This window comes from Oscarella lobularis, chromosome 6 (assembly GCF_947507565.1).
Source record: "Oscarella lobularis chromosome 6, ooOscLobu1.1, whole genome shotgun sequence".
In the NCBI taxonomy this organism is placed as follows: Eukaryota; Metazoa; Porifera; class Homoscleromorpha; order Homosclerophorida; family Oscarellidae; genus Oscarella; species Oscarella lobularis.
Window position 1 is genome coordinate 1,255,210 of NC_089180.1, and position 16,049 is coordinate 1,271,258.

Below are 16,049 nucleotides of genomic sequence, written 5' to 3' on the forward strand. Positions count from 1 at the left end.
TACGGACAATACTGAAGATTCATGTTAAGAGCACCGAGGTATTGAAGGCTTTGTTCGATGCCGAGATCTTTGACGAGGCGAAGAGTTTCGCGAAGAGACGCTAAACCAGAGACGTCCACGTGAGTCAATCCGCAGCCCAGACATTCCAGAAGTGTGCAAGCAACGTCCCATCCCGTCACTGTTCCAGCGTCCTCTATCCAGCCAACGTCAAGAAATTTCAACGACGAGAGACAATTGAAAGCATCTTTGAACGTAGACAAGACGCTCTCTTTATTCGAATTCGTCACATCCTTACTAGCAACTGGAAGATCGTGGAGTGCTAAATGATTAAGATTTCTCGCCAAGCGAATGCCTGGAAGTAGAGCAATAAGGTTGAGTTGGGAGCATTCTGAAACGTTGAGAGTCGTCAGAGATTCAGCAAAAGTTCGACAAATCATTATGACGTCATCAACGGAAACACACGTGTTGCTCAGATTCAACGAAGATATGTTGGAAAATTCCGTAATGCGTTCAAAATGAAAAGCAGGATTTTTTAAACCGATAGCGGCAAATGAGCGAAGAGACGTGCGACTCGGCGTCAATTTCTCCCATAGAGCGTCGGTCACGTGATCGACATTCGTGCAGTCGAAATCGACCAGATAGGCGAGCGGTGGAAGACGAAGAAAATCGTCGAACGTCAGCTGAGTCGAACTCAAGTGCAGGGTGTCGAGACTGCCTCGCGATAGCCGCAGCAAAAGCTCGAGTATGTGAGCGCTGAGGATCCCCTTATCCGATAGGTGTTCGACAACTGGTTTACGATCGTGAAGGGCAGTTGGAGAGGAAGCGTCAGCGTCGAGGAGAAGGTGATGGGTCGGGTTTTGCAGAGAATTCCGAGGCAATGATCGCGAAGCGTTTTGGGACCCGCACTGAAGACGCTTTCGTCGTCGTCGTCGTCATCGTTGTCGTACGACATAACAAGAGTCGAACTCGTGCTCCCGGATAATCAAATGTTTACATTGTTATGTAATTCCCTTTCTAAAGACTCTCCGACTGTCCCACCGCTTCGAACCCGCAAGAAAGTGCTCTCTCGGTACGTTCCGCTACTGTACGCGAACCGGCGCCCAACCGTCGCCCCTTATCGCGCGACGCGCCGCGATCCAAATATACTATAGGCTCCCGTCGACGTTTCCTCGCTCGTTTCCCCGATTTCGACCCGACGCGCGCGCGCAAGAGAGAGAGAGAGAGCGAGCGGACATTCCTTCGACGGTTCCCAACGTAACGTGCGAGCCACCGAAGCGTGAGATCTCTCAATCGAATTTGCGTTCTCTTCAACACTCGCGGTTTCTCACTACTGTACCTACTAATCGTAATCGAGACCGTCGTCGAAGGGGGGACCCCGCGTCGCGACGATCCAAATAGAATAAGGAAAACGGCTTCCTCGAACTGTTAGCGTTCGCCTTTCGTTTAGAGAGAGAGAAAAAAGAAAACCCCGGGGCGTCGCACACTATCGGAAAAAAACCGGATGCAAGCTGGAACCGACTCCGCGCGGATCCGATTCGCGATCATGACTGACGCCGTCGATCTATCGCATACGGGACATCGCCACCGACGACGTCGACGACCGCTACTCCGTCGTCTCGCGAAACATCTCAGCTCGAGCGATCCGTCGCTCGCCGCCGAAACGGAAACGACGGAATATGACGTCACCGGCGGTGCCGATTCCGATCCGTCGTTGAGGAAATCGTCGTCGGGGGCGGCGGCGACGGCTCACGTCGGCGACGACGACGGCGTACGCCGACGACGATTCGAGAACTTGAAACCGCCTTCTATTGAACTCGTCGGCGATTTATCGCACGTGTACAAAACAGTATAGCTTATATAGAATTATTTATTTATTGATTTTTTAGTCATCCGCTAACATTGACGACTGCCGTTTGCGCTCGTCAAGCATTGCCTTTGTTACGGACGCTGTGCAAGAGCCCCTGCCTGGACAGAAGGTCATGTACAATGGAAGACAGCGTATGATATCTATAGTCATTACATACATGGTCTAAAATTTACTGTTCTTAGTTGAAGTGTCTTGCAACGCCACACGAGTCGTTTTGTCGGGTACGGATACGTTAGCTGGCAGCTGTTCGTCTCTACACTTCAGACTTTTTATTTCTTGGTCAATAATCTTGGAGTGTCTATTGGGTCAGCAGTGCAGATGCTAGCGGAGACGCCTGCTCGGTATTTTTTTTTATTTTTCTATGGTTCTGAAAGAGATTCGTGTTTAGAATTGCTGGGATTGCTGGAATTGGTGAACTTTCTGTGGGAAAACGAGGTGATTTGCTTTGTTTTGACGCAGACCTTCGCCTGATGTCGACAGATGTCGACAATTGTAGCGGGAAGAGTAGCGTACGCCTGTTCATAATCTGCTTTACTTGAAAGAGGAGCAGATGTTGAAATAAGGGATAAAGTAATTTGATCTGGTAAGTATCTTTTAAGTGCACGTATTTTGTATTTTGGTATGCGTGTTTTTTGTGTGATTTTCTTTTTGACTTACAGGAAATTTTTTATATGATTTTGTTAGCGTGCGCCAGTGAAACGTGTCGCGTTTGTTGCGTTGGGGCTTCGAAGGTTTCCATAGGGATCGGAAGTAGTAGGTCCTAGCGTACGTCGTCAATCGCAAGTGCTGCGCGCGCTCTACTAGCCTATGACGCAACGTCACGTGACGTGGCATAAACGGTCTTCGAAAGCGGTTAGTGGAAGTCGAAAGCGAATATTCGAAATGTCTGGAGCGACGAGCAAAGGCGATGATGTCGAAAGTACGGTACTGTGTGCGATTGGAGTCGTTTCTAAACTGTTGGTAGATCTCACGAAAGGCATCGCGGCGATGGAATTTGCTCCCGCCGTAGAGACGACAGCGTTGGCAGATCTGGCCAAAGAGATTGATGAGATGAGGAGAAAGATGGCGGCGCGCGACGAAGAGATGGCGGCGCGCGACGAAGAGATGGCGGCGCGCGACAAAGAGATCAAAGAGATGAAGATGAAGATGGCGGCGCGCGACGAAGAGATAAAAGAGATGAAGAAACGCCTTGACGCTGTGCTTTCAACGAAAACAGGTAGGAAGGTTCCTCTGACCGACGACGTCGACGAGCAAAGGCATGGCAAGGTCTTAATTCGTCTACTTTGTGTGTAGGGTTCAGTTTCGACGTAGGTGAAGTGATCACGATACCGTGTCTATTACCAGACGCCATTTCAATGGTCTCTTGGAAGCACAGACGAGTAGCAAATGAAAAGCCGACAGTGATTCGAGAGCTGGAAGGGGACCAGGACCTAGTCATCCCGTTTGCAAAGCTGGGTGACGCCGGCATATATCAATGCGAGACAACCCTCCATGACGGTCGGATCCAGAAGTCAATGGAAGTCAAGGTCTTTGTCGAGGTAATATTGATGCGCATTACGAGTCGCGTCTTTCCTTTTCTTCACGGCTTGTACTCTTCTGTGTTCGAAGGCACCGAATAGAAAAGCGCCTCACGCTACTGGTTCCACGCCTGAGTATCGCCATGAGTTTCGAGAGAGACATGCGCAATTTCAGCACTCTCCTCTGTTTTTTGAGCATTTTCAAACGTTCAGCAAGAAGACGAGAAAGAAGTGGCGGTGGAGTGAAGAAGAAGAAGAAGTAAAGAAAACAACTGCATCTGAAAAAAAACTGCCTCATGGCTGTGCAGAACGTCTCCAACACTTGGGACGTCAAAAAGAACACAAAAGCGAGGCCGACCTGATGAAGGCTGTCAATGCTTGTTTGGAGGAGGCGTTAGACTGCAAGTTGGAAACGAGAGGAGCGAAGACAGCAGAAACAAGATCAGCCAGATCTGAAGAAAAAAGGAAATCTGATAAGGAGAAATCTTCTGGCTCGGCGGGATCCGAAGGAACGAAGTCAAAAAAGAAGGGTAAATCTGTGAAGATTGAAGAGGAGAAATTTGATGATCGGTCTGACACGGCGGCGGCGGAGGCGGCGGCGAGATCCAAAGAAGCAAAATCAAACGAAGCGGATGGTAAAGCCAAATCTGATAAGAAGAAATCTTCTGGCTCGGCGGGATCCGAAGGAACGAAGTCAAAAAAGAAGGGTAAATCTGTGAAGATTGAAGAGGAGAAATTTGATGATCGGTCTGACGCGGCGGCGGCGGCGGCAGCGAGATCCAAAGAAGCAAAATCAAACGAAGCGGATGGTAAAGCCAAGTCACAACGAAGTTCCAAAGGGCCGTATCCAAACGACGGAGCTTTTCTTTATGAAGACGTGATCGTCATCTTCGTTATAGAAGGAAAATTGCATGTTTTGACGACGGGCGACCCTCTTTTTCAGGTATTAAGATACTACGAAGACTTTCGTGACAAGCTTCCTCCAAAATGGGGTCCGAACGGAAATCTCGGCACAGGCGGACTCTTTCCATGTTATGCCGCTACCCTTTCAGGGAATAAACTTATTCTGTTCGGCGTTGTTACGATTGTGGAATGCGGCGAGGAACTTTCCGTGGAAAAGATAAGCTTCTGTGAATTGGCCTCAGTGGATCTCTCCCACACGTTGCAGCCTATACGGGAATTCCTCTCCAATTTGCGCTGCGCCGTCGATCGTCTCAAAGAGTATTATACGGACTACAAGGAGCCACAGCGCCCTGAAGAGTTGTTTCCCTCTCTACCCACTGATGGAGTCTTTAATGGCAAACGTCTCAAATTCAAGGAGGCGTTTAGTAACCGCCCATTGATGTTTCTTGCTAAGTGGGGGTCAGATGACGTGATTGTCAAATTCACAGACGAAAAATACGGCGACAAAGTGCACAAGTTCTGCTCCGATAAGAGAATTGCTCCCGCATTGCATGGCGTTAAAAAGGTCGGTCCTTTTCAAATGGTCGTCATGGAGAAATGTGACAAAAAATTTGTCACATTTAACGAAGCGATAATGCAGGGGTTCGAAAAGGATGAAGCGTACAAGTCCGTCAAAGCCGCTCTCGACACCTTGTACAAGGGACCTGGCGATGGCGTGAATTACGTTCACGGCGATTTTCGTGACGTCAACGTCCTCATTAATAATGAATATGAAGTGAGAATCATCGACTTCGATTGGGCGGGGAGAGATTCAGAAGTGACCTATCCTGTTTTTCTGAATAGAAAAATTCCCTGGCACGATTCCGCGAAGATAGGGCATCCTGTTTTGCACGAACATGATGAGTTCTGTCTCGACAAATATTTTCTTGATAGGCCCGAGACGGAAAAATGTGACTAATTGACATTGCATGCGCTTTTTTTTGTCTCTCTTACTAAGTCACACGCACATTATATCAGACTGCAGGAAAAAGAACGACCATAGCCCCATCACTATTATACAAAAAAAACATATATGTACCAATAATCGCGAAAGCGCGCTACGCAGACGTTGATATCAACCAATTGTACAAGATTCTCGCATACCCGCGAACGATGTCAATAGCGAGTCCAACTCCGGTGGTCAGCGGCGACTCGACTGACGACGAGTTAGGAGAAACAACTAGAAAGCCGGTAGAGCGAAAGGAACACCTTTCGCGTGGCGCGCGCGCGACGACGATACTCTAGATTGGCCATTTCAAAGTCCTAAAGCAGGCGGGAGTAGCAGAAGAATTCTATCTAATATACGAAGGTAAAAAACCCTATCCTTATCCTAATATCTCTACATTTCGAATTTTTTCTTTCTACATACTAGGAGAGACTCTCATAGGAAGAGACGCGTCATGCCACATACGTCTTCCTATAAGAGTAATAAATGGTTTTTGCTATAGTGTAGATATGACTAGAGAAACGTTTAGGGTTTGTCTCGAAAGCACGCTTGCATCGAAGCTGCAGTTGACGTGTCAATGATATATGATATGGGTAGCAGAAATGGGACGTACAGAGGCCAGGTACTAGAGAAACGTGTAACTCTAGCTTATTACTCTTGAGATGATTTCCCCCCTCCCCTTTAGCTCTCTCTCAAACGTGGTTGCCGATATGAGCTGACCAATGAAAGCTTGATACGATTGTCACGTGTTGAGTGTATGTATTTTCTGGGTGGCCATGGGGCTTCCGCTTCTTCGACTACGCCTGCTTCGGATACGGAATCGAAGGGAAATTCTGAGCCGATTCTATCGATGCAGAGAAGAATGACGTCAGAGAAGGGTGGTGGGGGTGTGGAAAAGACCGAAGAGACTTTGCACGGATCTGCCGATCATCTCATCGATGAGAAAGAGGAGATCAATGAAGGTACACCCATAGTTTCTTTATGTATCACTTTTTTTATCTAGTTTCTTCTCTAGATGCCGATAATTTGACTCAAGCGTACGCCGTGCCTGATAATGCGCAAACTTTGGCTTATGGGATACCCTCGCCTCAAGAGGCATCACCTGTAATTGTGGAAACATCTTCTGATGGTGATAGAAATAAGGAAAAGAAGCAAGAAGACGACGACGAGCCGCGTGCAGAGGAGATGGAGGTTACTCCTCCACAGGACGTCGCTAGTATGTAATTTTATGAAATTTTGAGCTCAACACCCCAGAGTCCTTTTCCTCTTTAGCTTCTCGGCCACCTAGTGATGACGACAGTCCGCCAGTTGTAGCCACAGGTAGAAGAAAAACTGTTCGTTTTGCTGAAGGTATTCTTTCATCGCTCAACATGTCTCGTCGTTCAAATTTTCTTCTAGAGAATGAAGAGCCTAGTTTGCCGAGAGACAACGACAGCGAAGATACTTCCTCGACGAATGGAGCAAATCATAGACAAACAAACGGTCGAGGCCGTAGAGGTACGCATCGTCGACGTTATGCATAATTCAAACGTTGGCAAAATCAATCCTAGGTAGAGGCAGGGGTAAAAGAGGGCGCCCATCAACGAAGAAAGACTCGCAGGTTAGTTGAAAGGTGGGTGGGGGGAAAACTTTCGAACGGACACTGTTAATTAACAGGAGAGCACTTCTCAAGCGTCCAAGTCGTCTAGAGGACGCGGAAAGGGACAAAAGCGTGGCCCACTCGCAGAAGACGAAGACGACTCAGCAGTTAGTGACTCAACCTATAAATATATTTATATATATGTTATAGGTGGTTGAAGCACCGTCGTCGAAACGACGACGAGCTTCAAAACCGTCAGCCGCCGCTACGACAGGTACAAAATTCCATGTATTAATCTTGGCAGTTTAGTTATTTATTCTTTAGCTTCTTTGCCGTCTCCAGACGTTCCTAAAGTCATGTTCACTGGTTTACGTAGTACGGCTGCGGAAAGGGTAAAAGAAATAATAGCTGCATGAGCGTTCTTTATTTTATGTCTCTGTTTAGATTGTACGGAATCTGGGAGGGAAATTAGTCAAGTCCGTTTTTGAGTGTACTCATCTCATAGCAGATAAGGTAAATAGGATGAATTTATATGTCTTATACCACGTGACTTGCTGTCAGGTTATGAAAAACATCAAATTTTTGTGCGTCGTTGCTCGAGGGAAAATGATCGTGTTCAGCAAGTGGCTCGACGCGTGCAAACGTGCAGGAACTTTCATTGGTATGATATTGGCTTCGTCGACAAAATGATTCATTGTCTAATTAGACGCGTCTCCCTATATCCTGTGCGACGCTGCGAGCGAAAGAGAGCACTCGTTTCAGCTGCGCAGGTGCTCTTAGAAAAACCTGCTATTCAAATAATAATAAACATTGTATTATCCCAATTTTTTTTCTTTTTTTATTTAGGATCTTTGGTTGTGAAGAATCACATTCCGAGGATGCTTCTCCTCTGACGCAACGCATTCCCGCGCTCCCAAAAGGAATTCGAAAACGAAAAAGAGAAAGGAGGCGTGTTCACATGGCAACTCACCATGGACGCAAGAGCGGGAGCACTCACAGGTAAATCAATTAAATACGCTAATAATCACGTGACCATAATCAAAATCTCAATTTTATTACAGCATTGAGAAGTTTTCTCTCCTCCTGTTTGGACATAATAACGGACGATTTAATCCGTTGCTTATTGACTCCCATCGAAGGAACCTTCTACCAAGGTATCATGAATACATAGTCACGTGATTATTTATTATGCATTATTCTAGCATTCCGAGTCTCGTTAAATCGTTTGATTCTGATCTCATCGGCGGGAATAAGATCAGTCCACCTTGAGGGACTACTGTACAGAACCGAAAGGCAAAGTGTATATGTCATCGATGACAGGGCGTACCACCTCGCCAGTATTGATTATAATGATAGCGTCAAAGAGCGGAAATTATTTGCCTACTGTAGTCCGAGAGTTTGAACAAACTTTAAGACATTAGTTGCGTTATTTCGGGAAATGAATTTGGGCCGACGTTCTGACCCAATAGGCGAAGCCAATTTTTTTCTTTTCACGATTCTTTTAATTCGGCATTCATCCGTCGCTTGTGTAAAGAAACGAATCGACAATGGCCTATTCAATCTGCCCATTGTGCATAGATCATGCACGAGTAGGAGCAAGTCCAGTCGCCAAAAGTTTTCTAGCACAGCAGTCTAACAGTTTATTAATTAAATATATAATATATTATCTAGTATCCATGGTCTACCTAATCGTCTCTCTTTGCTACATGTGCACGCGTCACTGCCGCGCGCGCGACGACAGCGCAACGCGTCCGCCCCTATGGCCAAGTCTCACCCACTCGGCGGCATCCGTGTACCCTAGATGAAAACACGTCAAAGTACCTCAAAGCAATTCTGCGCAGTCGACGCGCGTATTGGAGGCGAGTCGAGTGGTCGCGTCGGCGCACGAGCTCTCGCATCACATACAAATCCATCAACGCATCATCAACGCGTAGTGTCGCGAAGCCGAGCAGCTCGACGATCCCATACACGATACCCTATGGGATTTGCTTGATGAGTTGATTGAGGCGCACTCCAATGTCTTCTCCGATTCAATCGACTTCGTCTCCGGCGACGATTGCGCGCGGAAGCCGCGGCGGCTACGGCATCGCTTCGACTCTTTCGCCACCCTCCGCCCACGTTTCGACGTCACTGTACGCTTGGAAGTACCGGTATGTCGTCTGGCCTTCTCTTTTATCTATGCTGGCGACGTTTTCGACGAAGCGAAGCAAATGCGGAGTCTGAAACACGACGTCGAGCGTTTTTCGCAAGCCGTCAATCATCTTCGAACGGCGCTCTCGGCCGAAACGAGCTAGCTGTAAGTCGTAGGCTAGCGGGGCCCCCCAAATTCCCGCAACGGGGAACCCTCTTTGCCGAGCGACACGCCGACGCAGGAAACACGAACGAACTATACGTAATAGAATTGTTAGGCGTAGTCGCTAAGCACGCAGCCCTAAACGATCGAATCGGAAACGAATGGGCAAGGAAACAGATGGGCGGGGCCACGATCGCATAGCGGGCATAAGCTTGGCTTTCGAATTGACGTTTTTCTGACCGTATTCATCGATGGGAGGCACATCGAGAAGGCAGCGGCGAATTAGCCCCCCAAATTCCCGCAAGATTTCTTTCTGCTTTCTTTCGTTGGACCTAGACGAAGGGAGTCGAATTTCGCGTTCAAGAACGAACGTGCGACCTGTAGATGCTTGTTTTCTTTGTTCGCTACGGGCACGGTCGCTTCGTCGACGACAAAATCAGCCATCGCGTACCCGTTACGTTGTAGCCTTGACAACAATCGACGTCCCGTATATCTTTTGTGCTAAACAAAAATCTCTAATAGAACCTCTACAAAAATCCCATGCCGTAGATACACAAACCATACACAGTACGAGTGTCTAGAAACCTGTCCCGCCTATATCTAATGAATTATTCTACTTTATAATTACTCTTCGGCGGTTATTGTAAAAAGAAGCTTTCTCTCTTCAAACATAGAGATATAGTAAGAGAGACAAAAAAAGCGCATGCAATGTCAATTAGTCACATTTTTGCCTCAATCTTTAGCAGTAACACTGAAACATGTGTCGAGAAAGAACTCATCATGTTCGTGCAAAATAGGATGCCCCATCTCCGCGGAATCGTGCCAGTCAATTTCATAATTCAAAGGAACAGGATAGGTCACTTCTGAATCTCTCCCCGCCCAATCGAAGTCGACGATTCTCACTTCATATTTATCATTCATGAGGACGTTGACGTCACGAAAATCGCCATGAACGTAATTCACGCCATCGCCAGGTCCCTTGTACAAGGTGTCGAGAGCGGCTTTGACGGAATCGTACGCTTTCTTCTTTTCCAACCTAAACGCCTTTTGCGCTTCCTTAAATCTGACAAATTTTTTGTCACATTTCTCCATGACGACCATTTGAAAAGGACCGACCTTTTTAACGCCATGCAATGCGGGAGCAATTCTCTTATCGGAGCAGAACTTGTGCACTTTCTCGCCGTATCTTTCTGTGAATTTGACAATCACGTCGTCTGATCCCCACTTAGCAAGAAACATCAATGGGCGGTTACTAAACGCCTCCTTGAATTTGAGACGTTTTCCTTCAAAGACTCCATCAGTGGGTAGAGAGGGAAACAACTCTTCAGGGCGCTCTGGCTCCTCGTACTTCGTATAATACTCTTTGAGACGATTGACGGCGCAGCGCAAATTGGAGAGGAATTCCCGTATAGGCTGCGACGTGTGGGAGAGATCCACTGAGGCCAATTCACAGAAGCTTATCTTTTCCACGGGAAGTTCGTCGCCGCATTCCACAATCGTAACAATGCCGAACAGAGTAAGTTTATTCCCTGAAAGGGTAGCGGCATAACATGGAAAGAGTCCGCCTGTGCCGAGATTTCCGTTCGGACCCCATTTTGGAGGAAGCTTGTCACGAAAGTCTTTGTAGTATCTTAATATCTGAAAATGAGGGTCGCCCGTCGTCAAAACATGCAATTTTCCTTCTATAATGAAGATGACAATAACAGCTCCGTCGTTTGGATACGGCCCTTTGGAACTTCGTTGTGACTTGGCTTTACCATCCGCTTCGTTTGATTTTGCTTCTTTGGATCTCGCTGCCGCCGCCGTGTCAGACCGATCATCAAATTTCTTCTTCTCTTGAAACGTGGTTTTCGTCATAGATTTCGCCTTTGATTTTGTTGGCTTCATCTCTTCGTCGCGCGCCGCCATCTTCATCTTCATCTCTTTGATCTCTTTGTCGCGCGCCGCCATCTTTCTCCTCATCTCAGTTTTAGAAACGACTCCCGTACACAGTACCGTACTTTCGACATCATCGCCTTCGCTCGTCGCTCCAGACATTTCGAATATTCGCTTTCGACTTCGCACAGACCGTTTCCACTATTCGCTTTCGAAGACCGTTATGCCACGTCACGTGAAGTTGCGTCATAGGCTACAGTAGAGCGCGCGCAGGGTGACTGGACGAAAGTGTATTACAGCCTCGTTTCCACCATAGATATATGAGAGATCCATGGTTCCACCATCGACGGAGTTCGCAACTGGCTCATGAAGAACGAAAAAATAGTGAGGCCCCGTCCGAGGTTCGCAGACGCGCGACTCAGCCTAATCGCCTCTCTTCTTCTTCTCCTCGCAGTCCGTCCTTCGAGTTCGTTTGCCGCCTTGCGCCGGCAATTGGATGGCCGACGACGGAGGTCGAACGCCGCCCGTTCCCTCCCTTCTTTGGCCACGCAACGTTTTTAGTCATCGACGGCATGGAAATGCGCAGCGCGAGAATACGACGCACTTTCGCGCAGAGCGTCGTTGTCCGCGGCAGGCGTTCGACGGGTTCCCTCTCCACGTCCACGTCATCAATCAAGAACGCCGAGCCTTCGAAGCGTCCGTATCGATCGAGTGCTTCGCAACGTCGATCGGGTCATTGCGGCGACAACGGCTACATATGGGAATGCGCCGAAGAATTCGATTGGATGGTGCGTAAAGAAAACTTCATTACCCAGATCTTTACTATCCAAATTCCTAAATTTAGAATTTTTATTTTAAAATTTTTAATTCATATTTATTTAACGCCGCCGCGCGAGGCGCCGGACCGGAAATTGCAAGACTGTGGCTGATCTCATTGGGCGGCTCGTTCAGTCTGTACGCGCGAACTGTATGGCCAATCCAGAGAGCCCAAGTTCTCAGCTGGGTCTTATCAATGCCAGTCAGGCCATTATACAGCCGTGTGGCAAGATGATTTCCGCTTCGAAAGCTGCTGTTGCGACCGTCGGAGATGAAGCTACTGCATTGCAATTGTCTAATTTTGCTAAGCAGACGGCCACGTGTTTGGCTGACTTGAGAACGGCTGCTGCCAAAGTAAGGGCGATATTATTGATTATTGATTATTTATTTGTTCTTTAGGTGGCTGAAGCATGCGGTTCTTTGGAAGTTGAAAGTGCTATTGATGTTGTGAGACAGTTGGAGGCCGATCTCGTTTCCGTGCAGAAGACGGCCGCTTCCGGGAAATTGCTTCCTTTGCCAGTAGAAACGGTGAGACAATAAATGATATCTAGGGCCATATATAGAGAGAGTTACTTGTCTATTTTTTAGGCGGAGTCATGTGCCCTGGAATTGGGTGGTGCTACATCGAAAACAGTTGGTGCTTCAATGGCTCAGGTACTGACAGCTGCAGCTCAGGTTAGTACTGGTACACGTCATAACCTAATATATATTCCACTCTAATAATCTTCGTATTAGGGAAGAGTTTAGGGAAGTGAGAACTACTGTATACTGGAATCGCGGCACGTGACACGGCCAATGCTCTCAAAGTTCTTAGCGGTTCTTTTCGTGCCGCGACAACCGATGATCGCAGTGCCCAAGAGGAGATCGTTGCCACGGCAATTCAACTCATGCTTCATTCGCGTCATCTCATTGACGAAGCGCAAAGAAAGCGATTGCTTCGCCACGGAACCCGGAAAATCAATCTCGTCTCGCTCAAGCGGCCAAAGCCGTTTCCCAGGCATTGAATCAAGTCATCAATTGTCTTCCCAGACAACGAGACGTCGATGCGGCGATCAAAGAAATCGCCGCCGCTAGCGTTGCCCTGGCGACGGGGCAATATCCGCCGGCGGGCGATATGTCGTTTCAAGACGTTCAAACGTCGTTGAGCGTCAGCGCGGCGGCGTTGAACGTCAGCGCGAGCGAATTGGTTGCGCGGGACGCACATGCAATTGGCGCAAGCGTCGCAGAAATTCGCCGGAACTATCGAAGGTAAGGGGGAGAGAGACTGATAGAGTGAGGGGAAACGATGGGGGTTTCTAGGAAAAGGCTGCGCGGAATGAAATCGTTGGCTATTTGAGATCCGTCTCTATGTCGTCGAGTAAATTGCTACTTGTCGCCAAAGCGCTCTCAGCTGATCCCAAAGCGCCAAACGTGAAAAACAATTTGGCTGCGGCGGCGAGGTAAAGGGGCCAAACGCGAAAGGGGCTGGGGTCTTCGTAAATTTGTTTTTGTTTTCTTTGTCAGAGGTGTAACAGATGCTATCAATGCGCTCGTGACTGTGTGCACGGCCGCTGCGTTCGGACAACGCGAATGCGACAATGCGCTTAGAAAGATGCAGACATTGACGGGCGCAATGTTGCAACCGGTCAACGATAGCACGTACTTTGCGTGCGTCGACTCGGTCGTCGAAAATTCGAAGGTCAGTGCAGATTCTATCCCGATTCACACTAGCAACTTCCAAATATGGTCCGGGGGGTGACTGATGTCACAAAGGCAGAGCAACCAATCACAGGATACGTTGCATTGCTAATTTGCTAGTGTGAATGAGCCCTTCTAAATGGAGCCAGGAGACGTGTTTTCTAGATCTTGGACGAAGCGATGGGCGATGGGCGATGTTATGGTATTAATTGACTAATTAATGACTCTCTTCAAGATTGAATAGTATTATATGTAATTACTTATTCTTTTTCTTTCGTTTGTAGGGCTCACTCAGGGGTTCTATCAGATAAGTGTACCATAGTTGTATCGATTATGCAGGGGCTTTGGTTTTTGTGTGTTGTATAGGGGGGGAGATCGAACAGGAAGTGGCACGTGGTATAGATTTATTTTTAGCTTTTGGAATTATTTCTAATTACTTTTGTTTTTAGGGGAGCTTAATTGGAAGGAAGAGGAGAGGAATAGATGAAGCAAAGAGGAAGGAAGAGGAGGAGGAGGGAGGAACAAGCGAAGGGTATGTAGTATGAGATATAGATTTGTTTTAGCTTTTGGAATTATTTCTAATTATTTCTATTTAGAGGAGCGAAGAGGAAGGAAGAGGGATCGAGGAAGAGGAGGGAGGAACAAGCAAAGGGTATGTAGTATGAGATATAGATTTATTTTAGCTTTTGGAATTATTTCTAATTAATTCTATTTAGGGGAGCTTAATTGGAAGGAAGAGGAGAGGGATAGCAGGCGGGAAGAGGAAGGAAGAAGGATTGAGGAGGAAAGGGTATGTAGTAGGAGACATCGATTTATTTTAGCTTTTGGAATTATTTCTAATTATTTCTATTTAGGGGAGCTTAATTGGAAGAAAGAGGGGAAGGATAGGAGGTGCGAAGAGGAAGGAAGAGGGATAGAGGAGAAGGAGGAGGGACAAGGGAAGGATATGTAATCTAAGGTATAGGTTTATTCTTTGCCTGTCACTTATTTCTAATTTCTGTTATCCAGGGATACTCGGCTGGAGGGGGTGGGGTACTGGGTGGGAGGGCCTAAGCCACAGGGTAGGCGTAAGGATAGAATTGAGGGTAGGATTAGGATTAGGATTAGGGGTAGGATTAGGATTAAGGTAGAGGTAGGGACAGGGTTGTTAGGGTGGTTAGGGGTAGGATTAGGATTAGGCTCGAATAGTGTTGTTCATGGCGATTTGCATCTTCGAAACGTGCTTGTGCACACCTCTGATCACACCCCATTTCTCGTCGATTTTGAATATTACCTGAGTCATATTACAAACGTTATCACGTTGCAGAGGAATGTGAAGACGTCAAATTTCTTGTTCGAGGACTGATATATTCCGGAACTATGGTACACATAAGAGCTTCAAACAATTGATTAATTAATTAATTAATCAATCAATTAATTTCTTATATGATATTTACAAGTGCAAAGATGTGAAAATTGACATTGGAAGTGGAATAGTCATTTCAGTCGTCTCCTTCGAAACGAGCAGAAATCATTGGCAGTCCTGGATGCAAAAGAACAGGCAAAACCCATTAATTAACGAACCTTAACGCAAAATGGCAGAACGGAATCAATGACGAAAATCGACGATCCTTCTTTCATTTCTACCGATAAAACGCGACCGCCTCGTCGACCCAATACGGCGTAGAGTCGACTGGATTTGACACGAGTACATAGCCATCATGAGTCGCAACGGCTGAGCGAGAAAAGCGCGACGACAGGTGTCTTTCATCGCCGATATCAGCTGACCAGACAAAAGGCCAAAAGAATCCGCAACGGGAGAGGCGAACGCTACTGATGGTGGATTCCGCATCAATAACGATCATAACGGAAAATATGCGTCTCCCCCTTCAGATCGTTCATCCGAAGACGGAAGAACAGCGCAGTCGGCTCATGGACGTCGTCAAAACGATATTTCTCTTTCGCACGCTCGATTCCGATCTCGACGCCATGTTCGAACACATCATCTTCGTAAGTGGGGGGAGATGGGCTTTCGAGAACGCGTATGCCATCTAACGAGACATTTAAAATCATATTCTTCTTTCCCTTCGACGTCTAGCAAAAGAAAAACATATACTGTTGCGTTACGGCAAATGCCGGCGCGTTTGGCGGGTCGAAAGATGCCACGACGGATTCGCACACTTCGTGCCCGCTCCACTTCGGAAGAACCCAAATACTAAGGGGAAAAAAACGCTATTCGCATGGGTCGTTAGGCTGCTAATGGGGGGGGGGGCGTTTACAACGAGCTGTAAGACTCCTGTTGTACCCGAGTACTATTGTAAAAGTGTGTTGTTCTGCGTGACTGCGTCGAAGTTGCAGCGAATGTGTCGATTTACCTTTACAGCGAAGTTCATTCCCGCGGTCGACAAGGCGACGCTGTCCCAGTTGTGAGGACCCGATCGGTCCGGGCTGCTTGTCGAACGGTTCAACCGACGTATCATAACGACGAACGACGATCCGAGGAACTACAGTCTGCCGTTCCGCTCTAAAAGGATTAATTATACGGGGACACCGTGGCC

The 16,049-nt window shown here is 47.4% G+C and overlaps 3 protein-coding genes and 2 long non-coding RNA genes across 7 annotated transcripts; 3 read left to right on the forward strand and 2 right to left on the reverse strand.

Annotated features, from left to right (window-relative positions):
• Positions 1-2,657: 2,657 nt before the first annotated feature.
• On the forward strand, positions 2,658-5,345 carry LOC136188054 (neurofilament medium polypeptide-like). The gene is made up of 4 exons (XM_065975778.1): positions 2,658-2,786; positions 2,832-3,083; positions 3,161-3,405; positions 3,476-5,345. The coding sequence occupies exons 1-4, from the start codon at positions 2,675-2,677 to the stop codon at positions 5,243-5,245; spliced, it is 2,379 nt and encodes a 792-aa protein (XP_065831850.1). The 5' UTR covers positions 2,658-2,674; the 3' UTR covers positions 5,246-5,345.
• A 60-nt stretch (positions 5,346-5,405) lies between these two features.
• Positions 5,406-8,524, forward strand: LOC136188373 (uncharacterized). Its single transcript, XM_065976121.1, has 18 exons — positions 5,406-5,517; positions 5,572-5,635; positions 5,699-5,751; positions 5,802-5,894; positions 5,958-6,234; positions 6,288-6,488; positions 6,545-6,622; positions 6,671-6,769; positions 6,823-6,872; positions 6,929-7,018; positions 7,062-7,125; positions 7,176-7,243; positions 7,296-7,364; positions 7,413-7,512; positions 7,558-7,621; positions 7,698-7,850; positions 7,913-8,005; positions 8,054-8,524. The coding sequence occupies exons 1-18, from the start codon at positions 5,440-5,442 to the stop codon at positions 8,118-8,120; spliced, it is 1,761 nt and encodes a 586-aa protein (XP_065832193.1). The 5' UTR covers positions 5,406-5,439; the 3' UTR covers positions 8,121-8,524.
• On the reverse strand, positions 7,972-9,608 carry LOC136188374 (uncharacterized). Its single transcript, XR_010670210.1, has 3 exons — positions 9,385-9,608; positions 8,537-9,237; positions 7,972-8,483 (listed from the first exon to the last, which is right to left on the reverse strand). It is a non-coding gene; the product is annotated as an uncharacterized lncRNA (long non-coding RNA).
• Positions 9,609-11,276: 1,668 nt separating this feature from the next.
• Positions 11,277-14,470, forward strand: LOC136188375 (talin-like). Of its 3 annotated transcripts, XM_065976124.1 has the most exons (14): positions 11,277-11,403; positions 11,474-11,807; positions 11,864-12,189; positions 12,235-12,363; positions 12,424-12,510; positions 12,571-13,083; positions 13,135-13,274; positions 13,339-13,513; positions 13,678-13,714; positions 13,797-13,908; positions 13,962-14,044; positions 14,109-14,164; positions 14,229-14,302; positions 14,367-14,470. In XM_065976124.1, exons 7-10 carry the CDS (start codon positions 13,183-13,185, stop codon positions 13,832-13,834), a joined length of 342 nt encoding a protein of 113 aa, XP_065832196.1. In that variant the 5' UTR covers positions 11,277-11,403; positions 11,474-11,807; positions 11,864-12,189; positions 12,235-12,363; positions 12,424-12,510; positions 12,571-13,083; positions 13,135-13,182; the 3' UTR covers positions 13,835-13,908; positions 13,962-14,044; positions 14,109-14,164; positions 14,229-14,302; positions 14,367-14,470. The 3 variants fall into 3 exon arrangements, 2 of the variants coding, with proteins under 2 accessions (XP_065832196.1, XP_065832195.1); XR_010670211.1 differs by having other exon boundaries at positions 11,290-11,420; positions 13,678-13,908; positions 14,367-14,381; XM_065976123.1 differs by lacking the exon at positions 14,367-14,470 and having other exon boundaries at positions 13,678-13,908.
• Positions 14,471-14,753: 283 nt separating this feature from the next.
• On the reverse strand, positions 14,754-16,039 carry LOC136188376 (uncharacterized). The gene is made up of 3 exons (XR_010670212.1): positions 15,867-16,039; positions 14,949-15,706; positions 14,754-14,887 (listed from the first exon to the last, which is right to left on the reverse strand). It is a non-coding gene; the product is annotated as an uncharacterized lncRNA (long non-coding RNA).
• Positions 16,040-16,049: the final 10 nt, after the last annotated feature.

Bases quoted from the DNA above. Each gene is read 5' to 3' on its own strand.
- LOC136188054 (XM_065975778.1), top strand. From the start codon at position 2,675: ATGACGCAACGTCACGTGACGTGGCATAAACGGTCTTCGAAAGCGGTT. The intron at 3,084-3,160 runs GTAGGAAGGTTC...CTTTGTGTGTAG, and splicing joins TGTGCTTTCAACGAAAACAG to GGTTCAGTTTCGACGTAGGT. The intron at 3,406-3,475 runs GTAATATTGATG...CTGTGTTCGAAG, and splicing joins AAGTCAAGGTCTTTGTCGAG to GCACCGAATAGAAAAGCGCC.
- LOC136188373 (XM_065976121.1), top strand. From the start codon at position 5,440: ATGTCAATAGCGAGTCCAACTCCGGTGGTCAGCGGCGACTCGACTGAC. The intron at 6,235-6,287 runs GTACACCCATAG...TTTCTTCTCTAG, and splicing joins GAAAGAGGAGATCAATGAAG to ATGCCGATAATTTGACTCAA. The intron at 7,244-7,295 runs GTAAAAGAAATA...GTCTCTGTTTAG, and splicing joins GTAGTACGGCTGCGGAAAGG to ATTGTACGGAATCTGGGAGG.
- LOC136188375 (XM_065976123.1), top strand. From the start codon at position 11,989: ATGGCCAATCCAGAGAGCCCAAGTTCTCAGCTGGGTCTTATCAATGCC. The intron at 12,190-12,234 runs GTAAGGGCGATA...TTTGTTCTTTAG, and splicing joins TGAGAACGGCTGCTGCCAAA to GTGGCTGAAGCATGCGGTTC. The intron at 12,364-12,423 runs GTGAGACAATAA...TCTATTTTTTAG, and splicing joins TTCCTTTGCCAGTAGAAACG to GCGGAGTCATGTGCCCTGGA.